Here is a 17,478-nt window from a genome sequence, read left to right as displayed (position 1 = left end):
GCATAAAATTTTACTTTTTTGCATCATTGATACAAGCTGTATATAAATATATATATACATATATATATATATATATATATATATATATATATATTTATACATATATTGATTTATATTATATTTAGGATTTATCATTGAGTTATATCAATGATATACCTATATAAATTTACAGCATTCACAACAAATCCATGAGGAGTTTACATAAATTATTACATTATACATCATATTACAGCTCTGTAGTAATTTGCATACAAGGAATAACAAGAACAAGCTATTAAAAGATAAAGTGCTATACGTAGGTTTGACACTTCTAGGGTACGCTGACATGTATCATATCATCATAATTAATGAAAACTTACAGTCTGAAGGAGGAGAATAGAGTACAGGAAGAACTATAGGATTGTGGGAAGGGAAGACAAATAAATTGCTGTTGGTGAAGTATCGAGCCATGAACCTGGCCAGCGATTGGACTAGTTTCTTTAGAGGAGACCCGGCAGACAGTCCCCTAATATTGAGATACTCCTGCAAACAGAGTTCACAACTGTCTACTCAGATAAAATGAGACTGCTGATAGGTAAGCATAATTTATACTGCAGAAGATGTAAAGAAATATGATCTGTTCAACAAATTTTTTTTAATTATTTTGACTATGAAGCAATCCTTCAAAGAACGAGTATGTATGCACAAGCTGTGTGTGTTTTTTATAGAGCCATGTTGTACAAACAATGGCTCTGTAATCTTGGCTAGACATATCTGAGTTTAATGGCAAGGAAACCTCGATGACTGGAGAAATGCTCAGTTGTTGAAAGCAATTTAAAGGTTGACTTGTAACAAAATTCACATTACAGTTATTTGGTATCAAAAGATTCACCATGTCTTACTCTGCTGTGTTGTAGGTGCAAAATATGTGGAAATGTGATTAAAAGCTTTTAAAAACTCAAAAACGAACAGTTAATCGCAGCTAGTGCTGGGCACGGATAATAAAACTCGTTGGACTCGTGGATTTATCTTCTCTCGAATATCGGGTAATAGAGATGTTGAGCATTTCAGTTTTGCGGGTTCGGGCTTTGACTTCGGAGTTCAGGTTTTGTTACACGGATCCGTCAAGTAGAGTGGACAAAAACTCGGTCTATCCACACCCTGCTCTCTAAACACTGTTTAATAACCTGTCTGTTAACCCTTTGAACCCTGGCCTTTTTTGTCATTGCGTGTCAGTAACCCTAGGCAATCTGTCCAACGATCCGAAGTTTTTAAACTTTTATTATATTTATCTGAATGCGCTCATAATACAATGATATTTGGTAAAACAATAGTAAAAAAGTCGGGCAACCCACAGCAAATGTCAACAAACAGCAAAAAACAGTACTTTATCATTATTCGGTTTAAAACTATAAAAGTTAGTACGATTTTAGAAAACTCGTAAAAACATTTACAATAGCATCATATTCATTGAGCCCATTTTCATCATTATTTTATGACTCAAAATATACAGGAAAATTTTAATTAGTATTATAAAGTTCTTTATTTGCATCACAATCATTCATGACCTACCAACAAACAAGTCATTTCAATTTTTTCACGATATCGTTCATATAAAGTTTGTTAATAAAACGAAGGAAGTAGGTAAAGATACTTGAAAACTGTTACAAATGGGAGTAAAATTTCTGGTCTAATATTTTGTGGAAAAATTAATTTGATTGATTTACGCTGTTACTTAGAAACGGCTTTTGTAAAAAAAGCCATGTGAATGCCGCAATTCCGGCCAATAGAGATTCTGACACACCCAACGTAATGCCTGAAAACTGACAGTTGGGGTTCAAACTTTAAAGGGTTAAGGCTGCGAGCACGAATATCAGTCGTTAGAAAATAGTAGAAAACAATAAATAAATTGAATAGAATTTTAATTGCATTGTAAATTTTAAAATATGTCCGATGTTTGGAAATTTTAGACATAAAACCTGTATCAACAAACCCGATACCCAAAAAACCCGTTGGCCAAGAAGTACTCGTGTGAAGCACCACCATTTGCCCGATACTCAAAAAACTCGAACAGAAGGAGACGAGTCTAAACTCGTTGGCCAAGAAGTACTTGTGCCCAGCACTAAATTCGCAGCTATCACAAAAACGCCGTTGATTGGAATCCTTTTCCAAAACGGCTCAAATGGGACGTGAATTGAACACGAGGGCTTCTATTTACACTTTCATACAACCTCATTCGTCAAAATATTTTCACAAATATTTTTCACGCATTCAATAGAACCATTTCTATTGTCCTTACGCGTCTATTTCATCATCATTGTAATTCTGTCACTTTGAGCACTGATATCTCAAAACCTACCATAAAAACTCGTTTAATTTTTTAACCTTAAATCGAAGAAGTGCATATCATCATCTGATAAGCATGAGGTGCCTGTTGTTCACCTGTGATAGTCGAAAAATGCTGCAGAAATCACTTACACCATTTGGCAGGAAGTATGCGTCACATGATCCGATTACGGCTAGATGATTAGACCAAGCTGAAATAAAACTGTAAAGTAGCGAGCATCTGTATTTCATACGGGCTTTCCAGTAGAACCCGAAGTGTTTGTCATAAACTAGTGCTATGAGAAGTTTTATATTGGGTCTTTTATTGGCCTTGAATCCCATGTGATAACATAACGTGTCAAAACAATAATCACAATGTTTGAGTACGTCAGAAAAATAAAGAAATTCCAAACTACGACGTTTTCGGTTCCGCGATTAACTGTTTTTTTTAGCTTTTAAGAGCTTGTAAGAGCTTGTAGTTACATTTCCACATTCTTTGCACCTACAACACAACAGAGTAAGACACCAAATAACTGCAATGTGAATTTTGTTGCAAGTAAACCTTCAAGTTTGAATGTCATTCCAGTCAACACCAGTGGCCTTCACTGGTGATTGAACCCCAAACCCCAAACCCAACCCCCCCACCCTCAACCCCCGCTTGCAAGTCGGGCGCACTAGACCACTAGACCACGGCTGCTCATGCTGTATATAGTCGTGTCACAAGGATCATACAATCTGTTTATTTACTTTTTGAACAATATCAGTAGCTCAATAAAAACAGTTGATGATTCAAAATGGTACGGAATGCTGTGTCAACAACAAAAAGTTGGCAGCTGGAGCTCATAGTTGTACAAACTGATAGTCACCAGAGTACTGGACACTCTTCTGATAAAGCTGGTTCAATTTTTTAAACGAGAAGACGATTCTAAAAGTTATGCACTACTTGTCTTCACATTAGGTTAAAAAAGGATTAACTCTCTCTATAGTGACTTCTAATGTTACTTCTCTGACATCTAAGATGTCTGAGAAGTAAAATTACGACACAACATGAAATATATAGAATCACCCCGCTGTATGGTTTCGAAGTAGCTCACCTTCTCTTGCATAGGAACTTGCTTGGAGAGGTCTTTGAGAATGAGATGATCGACGAACTGGAGGACATCAAAGAGTTTAGCATTGCATAGCTTGTTGTATAGAACAGAATGCAGGGCACTGGTGACCCTGTGAAAATCTCCTGTACCTAGAAAATATTCCTAAAAAGGTGTCGTTTGTCCTGTTTTTATACATTTTGTCAAATGTTTGCAAGTTGCCTTTTTGTAAAAGATTTTATTAATTTCTTTTCTACTCTGCAACCAATAAATTCCATAGTTGAAGATGTTATTCATGCTATAGATTGAGAGCATTGCGGTTCAATCCTGGTTAAAATCAAACTTTTGTAAGATCACCCTTCAGCTCAGGCGACTAAACGAAATCACATTACAAAAATAAAGCGAATAAAATACAAAAATTATTGCACAAAGCTGTGCAAGGACAAAGGTCAGTATAAAACTGTCTACAAACAAGTGTTCAATTTGTATAGCAGCATTATTTAAACTTTTCCCCAAGATCTTCTCTCTATGTACCAAGAATGCTGAGATAAACCCCACAGTGAGCAGTAAGTACAGGTACTGCATAGTTGCAACTCACAGCAATTAAATTCTTGCACAAAGTTCCAACTAGTGTTAAAATATCTCAGCCAAAGTTTACTGTCTTTTCTAAAATTGACAAAATTTAGGTTTGTTTTAAAAGCAGACTCCTAAATTATATAAAAAAAATGCGCTGCAGTTTACAATTTAAAAATTACACTCCCAAATATTCCATTCTACACTCAGTTAGCATCACCACCTTACTGCTACATACAATGTAAATGCCTCTCATTAACCATCAACAGACCAGTTGTGTTTCTATTGATGAATCCAAATATAGTCACTGAAGAGCTACAGTACATTGCTGTACAAAACTATGGTCAATGTGCACCATTTCAATGTCAAATACAAGCCTTTCTATCCACTGTGTGATTGCATAAGTAGACAAACAACAGGAAAAAATAGATATGGTTGCAATCGACTTTAATTGTTATATTATTAGTAATACAGCAAAATTTAATTTGCTTGTTCAGTACTTTCTGAGAATTTCTCACAATTGAAAGCAACTAGTCAAAATACTAACCAACTGTTTTCTCCATCCATTCACTGATTGCTTCTGTCTGGAATCCTTCGAGGCATAGGATATCACTGTGCAGCCAAATAGTGTTGAAGTCAGTGGTGACTTGAGGGAATCGTTGCCTCAAAACACCTTGTACTACTTCAAGGAGTCTGTAGAGATGAGAAGGGTCAGCAACTGCCTCCAAATCAGCTTTGCAAAGGAAGCCTAAACGAGCCTGCAGCTTCTTGTACAAGGGAACCAGACTAAAACATAGAGAGGAAAACTTTAATAGGAAGTATGAGAGTGTATGAGGAAAGTCGGGCTATTGGTATGGTGGACAACGCCTGTATTGTATATGGCTAATTCAAACATGCAAGAACTTTCCATATTACAATCCATATTCTAAATATCTATTTATCATCATATATTGTACATGAAAATGCTGATCAAAAACATACAAATTTAGTGAGTCACTGAAAAACATCTAATTTCACAAACACAACCATGGCTTAGATAGGCGAAATTTTTTTTGTAGCTATATGCAAATATATTTTATTATGACACGATCTGTTGATATTATTGCAGCCCAAAATATGCATAGTCCTTCATTACAAACACCTTATATTATCATGGCCAGGGAAACATGAAGTTATTCAACAGAATCACAAATCTTATGTTCCTGGAGGAAACCTTTATAGCAGATTTTAGAAGATTTCCATCTATATTTACACAAGCAACTGGTCACACATTACTTTCTATAGATGACATATCAGTTCAGCCATACAGATACTAACCACTTGGAAACAGATGAGACGGAATGAACATTGATAGCCGTAAATATGTCATTAGAACTACCAGATATCTCATTGGCTGGAGTGTCCGCTTCTTGATTGGTCGGAATTATTGCTTCGATAGCCAAGTGAGTACTTTCCACAACCTCATAAGTAGATTTCCCAATAGCTGTGCTCCCCATCACTTGACTATTCAGTGAGGGGAGTAAGGAATAAGTCCTATCAAACAGAAGAGTAGATAGAGCTGTAAAAGTGACAATAGCGGCAGTAAGTTGGGATGCCTGCATAGAAAGGTACTGATTTCCATAGCATAACATTCCCTATAACATATGCCTGTATTGCTGTATGTTTGAGACATTTAACTTAAAGTAATTATTATATATTAACTTAAAGATATGACATATTTATTTAACTAAATTATTAAGTACAAAATTAAAATGGGCAACTTTCAAATACTATCAACAATTTACTTGTGCTCACATAAAAAACTTGCCAACATTTAGGACCACCCGCGTACACGAAAAAGCCAAACAAGAAGTTACAACATGTCAACCTTAATTTTCTGTCCGTTGTTCATGTCAAGCAAAGAGCCACGGAATTGAAATGATGACCTCATTAACTGGTCGGTTGATTTTCAATGTCAGAGGCAGCAGTAACATAATAATAATAACAACGTAATAGTAAAACTGACATAACTTTTACGCAAATCTTAATACATTTGTACTAATAAATATAAAAATGATTTATTTACTAAATAATAACTATTGACTAGATGTAAATCAAAAATCCAAGCAAAAACAGTGTTAATGTCACATGATCATTGTGTCATGTTTAGTGATTGGCTGACTGCTGAATGACTCAACATAAGATGATGATCATGTGACTGTCCCCAAATTAAGCTGGTCGGATATCATACTATGATTATCACTCTAAAGATTGAGTGGGTGGCTGACCCTCAAGTTTAACATGCATTTAGAATTTAACAGCTAATAGAAAGTTGTAATAATGTGGTGTTAGGAAACTTATAAAAACAATTTGGGATTTATTTTAATCTGACCTGTATAACAGCTATTAGCGTTACAATACCACGGCATCTTAATGACAACCATCCACGTAACAGCTTAGCATAATTGCTGTAAATTTGTTATCAGAGTTTGAGAGTAAAAATATTTGATAAGTCAGAGTGCTTGTGATGTTATAGCTTCATTATGATGGTGTTTTATAAGTTCTTCAGAAGGCACTCAGTATGGCTCAGTATGATTCACTATATAAGAATAATCTATGGTGGATATATATAGAAAGTAACCTAACAGGGTCGCGAGTAGCGACTTGACAAAGGGTCAGCAAGCAACCTTTGTCAATGGGACACATGGTACTTGATGAACTTAGAAACGTGTCGAGGAACCACAAAGAGCACATTCAACATCCCAAGGTTCTCACTTTCAAAGACTCCTACCCAGGCTTGATACCTGACCGTGATATATGCTACATATAGAAATTGCACAGGTGATTGCCTCATAATCACTGGCCATGTTTTACATCAGTATATATCAATATAAGGACCCGGATGATTTTACATAAATATACATAATTTTACACGATTTTATACGTATAACTACATGATTTTACATAATATTGTAGAAATACATCATACTATAACACTGTTATAATTTGCACACAATGAATAGCATGAACCTGCTATCACTTATAAAGAGATGTGATATGCTATCCGTAGGTTTGATATTGCTAGAGTACACTGGCACGTATCATATCATAATAATTAATAAAAAATTACAGTCTGAAAGGAAGAATAGACTTACTCCATCACATAATAAATACTTTTGCATTTCGGGCAAAAGATTCTTTTTAGAACTGATTGCAAAACAAATAATTGTATTTACCTGGTAAGAAAATTTTCACAGACTCTCACTAGTACATAGGCGATCTCGGCAAGACGTATTTCTGTCTCCTTCTCACACTCCCTGTAGGCTAGAAGGGAGTCAGCAATGCCTGATATGAGCCTAATACAGCTAGGTAGCATGTGCTGCTTGTGTGAGTCAATAGCGACCATGGTTACAATTTCAACCGTGGCTTGCACTACCTTTACTGCACTTCCCTCAATATCGACTGGCGAAATCATAGAAGAAACAAGTTCTACCATCGTTATGATGACTTGGTTGGAAACGTCCTTGAGTTCCTTGGACCAATTGTCAGTTGAGTTGAGAAGACTCCAAGCTTGTATAATAACTCGTAGGCTATTCCGATGGATGTGCTGGTTAGTCGACTCCTCAGAACTGATTACTTAGAAAAAAGATCAAAACTTTGAAACAGCACTGAGCTAAGAAAGCAACTAAAAACATTGTAATGGAAAATGAATCAGCTAAAAGCTAGTGACAGGTACTAAAGTAGTAACTACGGAGGATGAGAAATCACTCAAAGATCGAGCGTGTCTGCTGAGCTTACTACAAGCATATGCTGTGCATGTTTTTAAGAGCCATTGTTGTACAAACAATGACTCTGTGGTCTTGGCTGGACATGTCTGAGTCCTGAGGCACGAGAACCTTGATGACTGGAGGCATGCCCAGTTGCAGAGAGCAATTTAAAGGTTGACTTGCAACAAAATTCACATTAGTCTTATTTGATATGAAAAGATTCACCATGTCTTACTCTGTTGTGTTGTGGGTGCAAAATATGTGGAAATGTGATTACAAGCTCTTAAAAGCTCAAAAACGAAAAGAAAATCGCAGCCACACGAGACCGTCGTAGTTTGGATTCTCTTTCCAAAACGGCTCAAATGTGACATAGCTGTGGTAGATGGTTTCTGTTTACACTTTCATGCAACCTTATTCGTCGAAATATTTTCACAAATATACTTCACGCATTCAATAAAACCAGGTCTATTGTTCTTACGCGTCTGTTTTATCGTCATTGTAATGCTGTCACTTTTAGCAGTGATATCTTATAACTTGCCGTAAAAATTCATTTAATTTTTTAGCCTTAGCTTGAAGGAGTACATATCATCCGAACTGTCTAATGCTATAAAACAATGGCTAAGTTGAATTTACTTTTTTAGCAGTCAAAATAATTAAATGGCTTTAATTGTGATGCTTGATCTATTAGCTAAATGTTGTATCCACAAGACGGATCGCTGTCATCTTAAAGACAATACTTCAGTTTTCATATGATGGTACAGCAACTCTTCATTACACATATTTAGCTCAATAATATGATTGTAATTAATTCCATTCAAATTACTGTTAATGAACTTGACAATCATTCTGCATAGAGCCCCATGAATAAACATAAGCAATCGACCAGGAACAATTTTCGTAGATAATTTTGCATTTATATAGCGATTCAGAAATAATATTGCCACTTAATAAACAACGAGCCAAGTGGATTTCGGCCTCCTACACCTGGCTATTTCAGTCCTCTACTATTAGCTGAAAAGGTCAACTAGACACTTTCATCATTTATTGTGGAAACAGCAGCCTGAGCTATGCTTCTCAATTAACCTTTTAATATGATGCAACCTGCTTGCAAAAATATCGCTGTGTCAGGGAGCATGTACAACTTTCAAAAGATGTAAATATTAAAGCTAGTATTATATATCAATAGCTAACCTGTTTCACTACTGATGTCATGGGTGTCAGTCGTGTTGAACTGGTTAGCATGGTTGGTCATGCGGGCATCAGACAGAAGAGCCATGGCAAGGGAACGAGTTGTGATATCTTCAGGGATTTGAAATATTAAAACTTGTTTGCTGAAAACGGACAATGTAAGTACCATGAAACCAGACAATGTAAGTACCATGAACACAGACAGTGTAAGTAACATGAAACCCGACAATGTAAGTACCATGAAAACAGACAATGTAAGTACCATAAAAACAGACAATGTAAGTACCATGAACACAGACAGTGTAAGTAACATGAAACCCAACAATGTAAGTACCATGAAAACAGACAATGTAAGTACCATAAAAACAGACAATGTAAGTACCATAAAAACAGACAATGTAAGTAGTATGAAAACAGACAGTGTAAGTACCATTAAACCAGACAATGTAAGTACCATGAAAACAGACCGTGTATGTACCATGAAAACAGACAGTGTAAGCACCATGAAAACAGACAGTGTAAGTACAATGAAAACAGACAGTGTAAGTACCATGAAAACAGACGGTGTAAGTACCATGAAAACAGACAGTGTATGTACCATGAAAACAGACAGGGTATGTACCATGAAAACCAACAGTGTATGTATCATGATAATTACATGTCGCCTATGATAAAGCCCTTAATGAAACTATGATTTATATCCCTTGTTTGTGATTATCAGGCGATAGAATGTTGTAATTGTAATGTTTCACAATGACATTCTTAGCAAGGAGAAAAATATGAATGAGTGAAAACTCTCTGTCACTTTCTTACTCACCCATCTGAGACCAAAAACCTCATAGCGAAGGGATGGGAGCTGAGAGAGACAACTCCTTGCTGAGTGGAAGATGAAAGGGACAAACTTCTAGACAACTTGTTTCCTTTCCGTGGTCTGCAAAAAAGAAGCATATGAATGATTTAACATGATTGAGATATAAGCTAACTTGGCTTCTATTTTGTATACAAATTTAAAATAGAAAATTGAGCACACATACCACACCCTGACATCCATTCTAGATTCTATACAGTTCTAGAATCATATTGCAATAGATTAAAAACCAAAATAAATTGTATGATTACGATTTTTGCAAATTCAAAAAAGACATATTAACGCAGTTGACAGGATAAGATCGGAGATTAGCTAAGCGCATGATGCACCCATTAATTAGTTCCATCCCTCGGATGTAACTTCTCTTACTCTCCAAAATGCTTTAGCTATTAAGAGTTCACTCATTTTCACACTAACTTCAACCGCATTTTCGAAAAGTGTAGCCATATTTTAGGTGAACTATTACTGTGTCTCCGTGTTTTGATTGCCTTGTGAGTTGCTTCCATTTCGAACAACAACAAAAATAAAATTCGAACATATTTGACGCCATTTTGCTTCGATAAATTTGTGTGAAAGCATTCGCTGTGAGGCTACAATTTGACATCATAGAAAAGTTCACTGCTGATTGATCCGGATTGATAATACTCTGCTAAGCACAAAAATCAGCATTGGATCAGGCATTCTTGCTTAGTTGGTGCAACTACAGGTAGTTAATTACAAATTAATTAAAAAGTTGCCGTGATTCGGAAGCAAGTCTACTCTAACAAGTTTTGTGCGAACTCTACTGATACACTGATATACGGATAACAAGATACACTGCGAATCTTGGAAATATCTATTTAGGGCAAATCCAAATCATTGAAACAATAAGGTGCAAATTCGTCGGCAGCGGGCAACTCTAAACCTATTCAAAGCATGGAAATGTGGTGATACACTGCATTTCAACAGTTATCCACTCTCCCAATTACCTCCATGCACTCACAAAACACAACTAAACCGTCTACTTTTCAAACTAAGTCTGTCCCTTCTCTAAACTACCTCCATTCTATGACCTGATTCTACCAATTCTGTCTACAAGGTTCACTCCCTTTCCGAAGTGACTACATCCACTCCCCAAACTAAATGCAGCTACTACTTAAACTGACTCAATCCATGGTACAGAGTCTACAGACAGTCTCTGTCCATTCTTCCAACTGACGCCACTTCCTTCTCAAACAACCATGTTCATTCTGCAGACTCGTGATAAAGAAACTCACATTTTGACATTTCTTGGAAGAAGGGAAATAAGATGATGGAAAGTTCCGGATGCAGTCATCTCACGACTCCCAACATAGATAGGGTTACCGAGCCTGGATAGAATAGCTACGCAGCCACACTGGGTAAGAAGGATCAGCAGCAGGCTGTTATGAGTCCACTTAACGTCTGCTATCCATAGTGGCCTGAGTTAAAATGGCAGCCATTGTCATAGACAGAGAGAATAAGGGTCTGCTAGTTAATGTGACTGCATAAATCCTTGAGTACCAATTAACAGAATGTAGGAAATTATATTAAAAAAACATTATATTTGTGTACAAGAGAATTCAGCAAAATTATGGCTAAAACTCATAGTGCACTTTTTAGCCGCATTATTAGTTTCTAATAATTTTTGTTTTTTTTTCCACTTGTAAATGGAGTAAATGGAAAGGCTATAAATGCCCGAGTGTCTAATATTCTAGTTACAAAAAGACAAAATTTTTCACAAAGGGACTACATGTACAAGTACAAAAGATGAACTCTTGCAGTAGCAGTATGAGGAAATGACCTTAAAAGATTGTGTCAAGCTTAGGTATGACAAATGTACATGTCTGCATTCTGAGATTATCTTCTGTAATCTCTGTGCAATTAGTGCAAGCTGATTGAATTTTAACACACTATGATTACACGTAAACTTAAAAGAAACATCACAAGATTTAGAAAGCACTGAGCAACCATTAAAAATTTTGTGTTTTGGAGATTTTTTACAGTATTGATGCAATAAATTAGTTTGATTGTGACCTTGCAAAAGATATGACCAGCCTTTGATGTATGAATCCTGAAGTAAGGATGTCCCTCTTCAATAATATTGTCAGACATGATCAATTAGGATAGCCCGAGACCTATTATTTGACTATGATGGACATATCATTATCTCATCAATGATTTTTTTTATATTACAGAACCTAATACATAAAAGCTTAAGCTGCCTGCTCCTTTCTCAAGAGTAACATATTTTTTATATTTCATTTTATTACTACGTATTAAGTATTATCTGGCAAGCAGAGCTTAAGAATAGTGCTAAGGCTTGTGAGTGTTTATGAAGCTGTGATTCAGTAGTTAGAGCATCGACTGATCTATCAGTAGGTCTATGGTCAAGTCACATAAGGACCATGAGGTGGTGTTAGCAAGGGTATACAACCACAATGTCCCTCTGTCACATAAGGACCATGGGGTGGAGTTAGCAAGGGTATACAACCACAATGTCCCTCTGTCACATAAGGACCATGGGGTGGAGTTAGCAAGGGTATACAACCACAATGTCCCTCTGTCACATAAGGACCATGGGGTGGAGTTAGCAAGGGTAGCCATTAGCCAACCACAATGTCCCTCTGTCACATAAGGACCATGGGGTGGAGTTAGCAAGAATAGCCATTAGCCAACCACAATGTCCCTCTGTCACATAAGGACCATGGGGTGGAGTTAGCAAGGGTATCCAACCACAATTGCTCCTCTGCTCTATCAGTTCAAGTATTAAGATCCAACTCAAAAACCCCGGGTGGTTTTCTTACAGGGGTATCACACTACAATCTGTGAGTTTTCTTACAGGGGTATCACACTACAATCTGTGAGTTTTCTTACAGGGGTATCACACTATAATCTGTGAGTTTTCTCACAGGGGTATCACACAATAATCTGTGAGTTTTCTCACAGGAGTATCACACTACAATCTGTGAGTTTTCTTACAGGGGTATCACACTACAATCTGTGAGTTTTCTTACAGGGGTATCACACTATAATCTGTGAGTTTTCTCACAGGGGTATCACACAATAATCTGTGAGTTTTCTCACAGGGGTATCACACTATAAGCTGTGAGTTTTCTCACAGGAGTATCACACTATAATCTGTGACATTTCTTATAGGGTATCACACTATAATCTGTGAGTTTTCTCACAGGAGCATCACAGTATAATCTGTGAGTTTTCTCACAGGGGTATCACACTCTAATCTGTGAGTTTTCATACAGGGGTATCACACTGTAATCTGTAAATTTTAGTGAATGTTTGCACGTCATTTCAAGCAGTATTGCAGATGCTGCTAATGTCAGTAACTAATGTCTATGTTCTCTCAACTGGGTATAGAGAAGCATACAATAGTATTGAAAGTGAAAATTTTTTCGACAAAAGGTTATTTTCAAATATGGTAACAAATTCCTACCTTCTACCACTGACTGAAGACTCTCGCAGGCATTTAAGACTCGTAGATATCTGATAGCGATGCTGAGGAGATACAAATATGAGACACTTGTCTCTGACGGAGAGCTGGTTAATAATCACAGCGCAGATGGGGACGGTCGGAGCGTATCGTATCAAGAGCAGATCTGGACTTGAGACAATGGGCAGAGCTGAAGTGCCAGCCAAACGCTGACAAAACCACTCCACACATGGCTCTGTCCTAAAAATTTAATAAATAGATAAGTACGCCAAGTATCATGGTCTATAGAACACTCTTGAGAGCTTTCTATAAATGGAGACAGAATCACTGACTTACATGTTTATAATAGTCTTGCATGAATTTCACTAACATCTGTTTATTATTCTTTGTGTACAGAACTTTATGAGAAATGAATTTATTTAGCAAATCAATCTTCACAAATGGTGTTTGAAACCATTCTTTGCTTAAATGAAGTAAATGAGAAACCAACCTTTGGGCATATAGTGATGGCTCCGTAGTGACAGACACAGTGGCGAGAGACAACACCCCTTCACTGTTGATAAAGCTGATGCTGCTAAGCACACTCTAAAAATAATAGCATATACGATAAGAAGATATGAAATTTAGGGAAAAGAAGTTGAAGAAAGTAAAGCATACACATGCCATTTCTCAATAATAAATATGATGCAAGATCAGTTTTTATCTGTTGGAGTGCTTTTTACAAGGAGGATTGCCAGCTGTGGTGTCTTAATGAAATTTTTCTTTTACAAACTAGACTGTAGACAGAACTTCAATTTCTTGAATTCAGCAGAAAACATGTATTTTTTATTTGAACAAAAAGACCTTGACATTTAATAGTTGGCTAAGTTCTTGAATTAATATTTGCTATAAGTGGGAGTAATCGATTAAGTCATTTTTCAACTGATATTGCTATAGACCTAAGGCTCCATAATTGGCTTCCTTCGTTGATCTCTACAAACATTCCCTTGGAAAAAATTGTAGGAACCATTGGATTCCTTACTAATGAAGGTAGGAAACACGATTGTCTTAAAAATTTACAAGTAACCGAGAAGAATTGGAAAACAATACTAGTGGATAAATGGCAAAATGAACAGTTATTCCTCCTCCGACAACTGTGCGCATTGTCGGGAAGGTAAAAGTTCTTACCCAAACACCGGTTGGGATCGTTTAACCCTCCCAAAACCCTGAATGTCAGTCAAGACTACATTAAACCACATGCAATTCAGTACACAGCGCGATATAAAACTTAGAGCGTGTTCAGACTCTATCTCACAAAATCTCTACAAACTAAATTTGTAGAGATGCCCACTAGTATGGAAGAAAATATGTAAACAGACTGGTAATGATAAATTTCCTAATAAGGTGAATAAATATAATTATTAAAACCTGTGCTAAAGTCAGAGAATCCAGCCGAGCTTCAGTTGCGTCTAGGGGTAAAGTAATTTGAGGTGACACATTTAGCAAGTGCCATCGGCCATGCAGGGCTGTGAGCTTTGGTGGAGCTTTTGTTTTAGCAGGGCTTCGCAATCTCAACCAGAAGTAAAATGTGTTGCAGTTTTTTACTAGCAAACATCTTTCCAAACTCTCTAACGCATGCACATCTATAGTTTGACCTATGTAGAAACACAAAGCATTATCTTGATGCTAAATGACCTATGTACATATATGTGACAAAACAGATGTTTGATAAATAGAGGTCATGTAAGACAGTTGAACCATAATTTAGTGACGATTGATAATTATGAAGAAATGAGATACGTTGAGAATAGTTCAGTGGTGAAATATAATTGATACCAGGGTTTATCATCTTTAAAGAAACATGACTTTTTGTTCTTAATTCTAATCAGAAAAGCTTTCATAATGCCTAATAGGGTTCACTTTGAGGCCTTTAAAGTAAAATCAAAACTTTGAAAGTACTTTTTGGAGCCATAAAAAATTTCATTTAGCAGAATTGTTTTCAGATTGCATGATGTCATCTCCGGAATATGTTGTATAACTGAAAAACCTCCAGTATTCATTTGCTTCTCCACATATTAACTTAGACTCTATCAGCAAAACTGCAGCTTGTCAAGAAACTGTTGCTACACCTACTGTATTCCATACGGTAATCATCAAAATATAACTACGGTTAGTAAAACATGTACTACCAGAAATTAGAGAGACAGTTAATAAAACCGACCTTTTTGACTGAAGTCTTTGAGCCCAGTGATGTTATACACAACATTAGCAGAAATGCTCCAAGCAAAAATGTCCCCAGATTTCTTTACGCCTATCAGCAGTTTTCCTGAGGAAACACATTATCATTAGCAATTACCAAAATCGGAGGGCTTCAAATGAATGTATGAAGCAAAACTCTAGATCAAGTATAGAACTGCATGTATAGCAGAGCAATGTGATCCATATGATTTGCTATTTGTAATACTTACTCATTATTTCTTTAAATATTATAGGTGCAGCTGTTCAGGGACTACCAAATCTTTAATAATTGTATATGAATATTAACTAAACTTTGAAGAAAGATTTCATAACGCAAATACTGTTAGTGCAATTGACCTTTCCAATGGAGAATGTGCCGAAGGAGCAGAAGCTATGGCACAAGTAAATACTACTACCACCTCAAATTTCATAGAAGTAGAAACCAATCTTGTCAAAACACGGATGTGAAATATTCAGCAAATTATTATTGTTTACCATCCTTGCTTGAAGTGATGTATTGACTTTCAGAGATAAGTCTGTCTATGAGGGGAATGTGTTTGCTGATGCTACCATCTCCGATTTCCAACAACTTTGATTTGACTCCGTTAAGGACAAAAAACCTTTCTGCTTTGTCACCGCACCATTCTATGGCAGACCAAATTTGCTTGCCTCTAATTCCACATGAGACTGAATTACTCAGCTCGATGTATGCCAAAGGCATCGCCGACAATCAGGCTAGCTAAAAATGCAATATTGGTTAAAAGTAATAATGAGCTTGAGACAGACAGTAAAGTTTAGTAAATAAACTGTGAATTCAACTAATATGCTGAGTTTTAATAGGTGTGAAAAGAGCATTGCAAAGTAAAACTTCTTACAGCTTTAAATAATTTAAAAAACATTCTGTTCCAGCTTGTTTTAAACTTTACACCAAATATGATATTTGAAAGTGCTTGCCGACTCGTGTCACAGTTTGTGGCACCCCCAAAAATTATTCATTTTAGAAAAAAGTAATTAGTAAATTATGCAATACAAATTAGTGATAGAACTGGCAAAGTCTGTTTGGTGACTGCATATATAGCTCAGCTAGACGGCTTCGTATATTTGAGGCATTATTATGGTGCAATTTCACTCAATTTATGATCACAGTTGTTTTTCAATATGCCCATATATAGCTAAAGATTTCTTACTCGGGCTAGAATTAGCTATGCATCAGACTTTAACAACAGAGATTAATATAAAAAATATGTTCAAAGCTTTAGTTAAACAATTGTACAAAATAAACTACGCGCTAAAAAAATAAACAGCTAAATGTATTTTGTTAAAGAATAGTCAATGTTATAACCAAAGAATATAGTCTCCTTCAAACGTGTAAGTTGGTAAAATAACAAAGCGAGGGATTATTACGTTTACGTGCCAACCAAATAATTTATTTTCGATTTGTTTTAGTGGTTACCTCGGCCATCATGTATACGCACACTGTATCCTAATACAGAGCATTTCCCTATGTTAACGATCAAGAATGAAAAAATATTCACATTCTTCAAAATGCTACTTTCGTTTTGAAATAGCCTTGGTAACTGTCTAGTCCTGCCGCAGCAAATATTTTACCTGCACTATCTGCAGAGCGATAAGTGCGAGATTAATTCTATACATTCGGTTTAGCGTTGGATGCTCAATGTAAGCTACCTACCATCCTAATCGGGATTGAAAAAAATAACGCGAAAAAATAACTCTTACCGTGTCAAGTACATAGTCCTTGTTCTATCCAGAGCCGTATAGTTTCACACTGTGAAACTATACGACACTGGTTCTATCTATCAGAATACGACTATGTATTTGACATGAGAGAGTATCTATGCAAAATAGACGACCCTCAATTTTATCGGATAAGATGGCTTCCCAGGCTACAGATGGGCAGACGATTCCGAAAATGAAATTACCTTATGAGTACCTGTAGCTCCTTTCAGTTGCCTCATACTGTATTACCTCGTATATTTCTTCACGTTAAGCCATCTAAGGGTGTAGGAGACGTGCCTCAGGTAAATG

General features: G+C 36.3%; 1 protein-coding gene across 1 annotated transcript in view; it reads right to left on the bottom strand.

Annotated features, from left to right (window-relative positions):
• Positions 1–16,153, bottom strand: part of LOC137388526 (uncharacterized) — a 46,904-nt gene extending 30,751 nt beyond the window's left edge. The window contains exons 1-12 of the mRNA XM_068075014.1: positions 15,928–16,153; positions 15,416–15,520; positions 14,623–14,849; positions 13,706–13,800; positions 13,219–13,455; positions 9,717–9,830; positions 8,903–9,042; positions 7,181–7,580; positions 5,283–5,498; positions 4,513–4,751; positions 3,399–3,535; positions 360–522 (exon numbers count right to left, since the gene is read on the bottom strand). Of these exons, the coding sequence (XP_067931115.1) occupies positions 360–522; positions 3,399–3,535; positions 4,513–4,751; positions 5,283–5,498; positions 7,181–7,580; positions 8,903–9,042; positions 9,717–9,830; positions 13,219–13,455; positions 13,706–13,800; positions 14,623–14,849; positions 15,416–15,520; positions 15,928–16,153 (2,299 nt within the window). The remainder of the gene's footprint in view (positions 1–359; positions 523–3,398; positions 3,536–4,512; positions 4,752–5,282; positions 5,499–7,180; positions 7,581–8,902; positions 9,043–9,716; positions 9,831–13,218; positions 13,456–13,705; positions 13,801–14,622; positions 14,850–15,415; positions 15,521–15,927) is intronic.
• Between the last annotated feature and the right edge of the window lie 1,325 nt (positions 16,154–17,478).

The sequence above is a fragment of the Watersipora subatra genome, chromosome 1 (assembly GCF_963576615.1).
Source record: "Watersipora subatra chromosome 1, tzWatSuba1.1, whole genome shotgun sequence".
Taxonomy (NCBI): domain Eukaryota; kingdom Metazoa; phylum Bryozoa; class Gymnolaemata; order Cheilostomatida; family Watersiporidae; genus Watersipora; species Watersipora subatra.
This window is presented reverse-complemented; position numbering and strand designations above follow the sequence as displayed.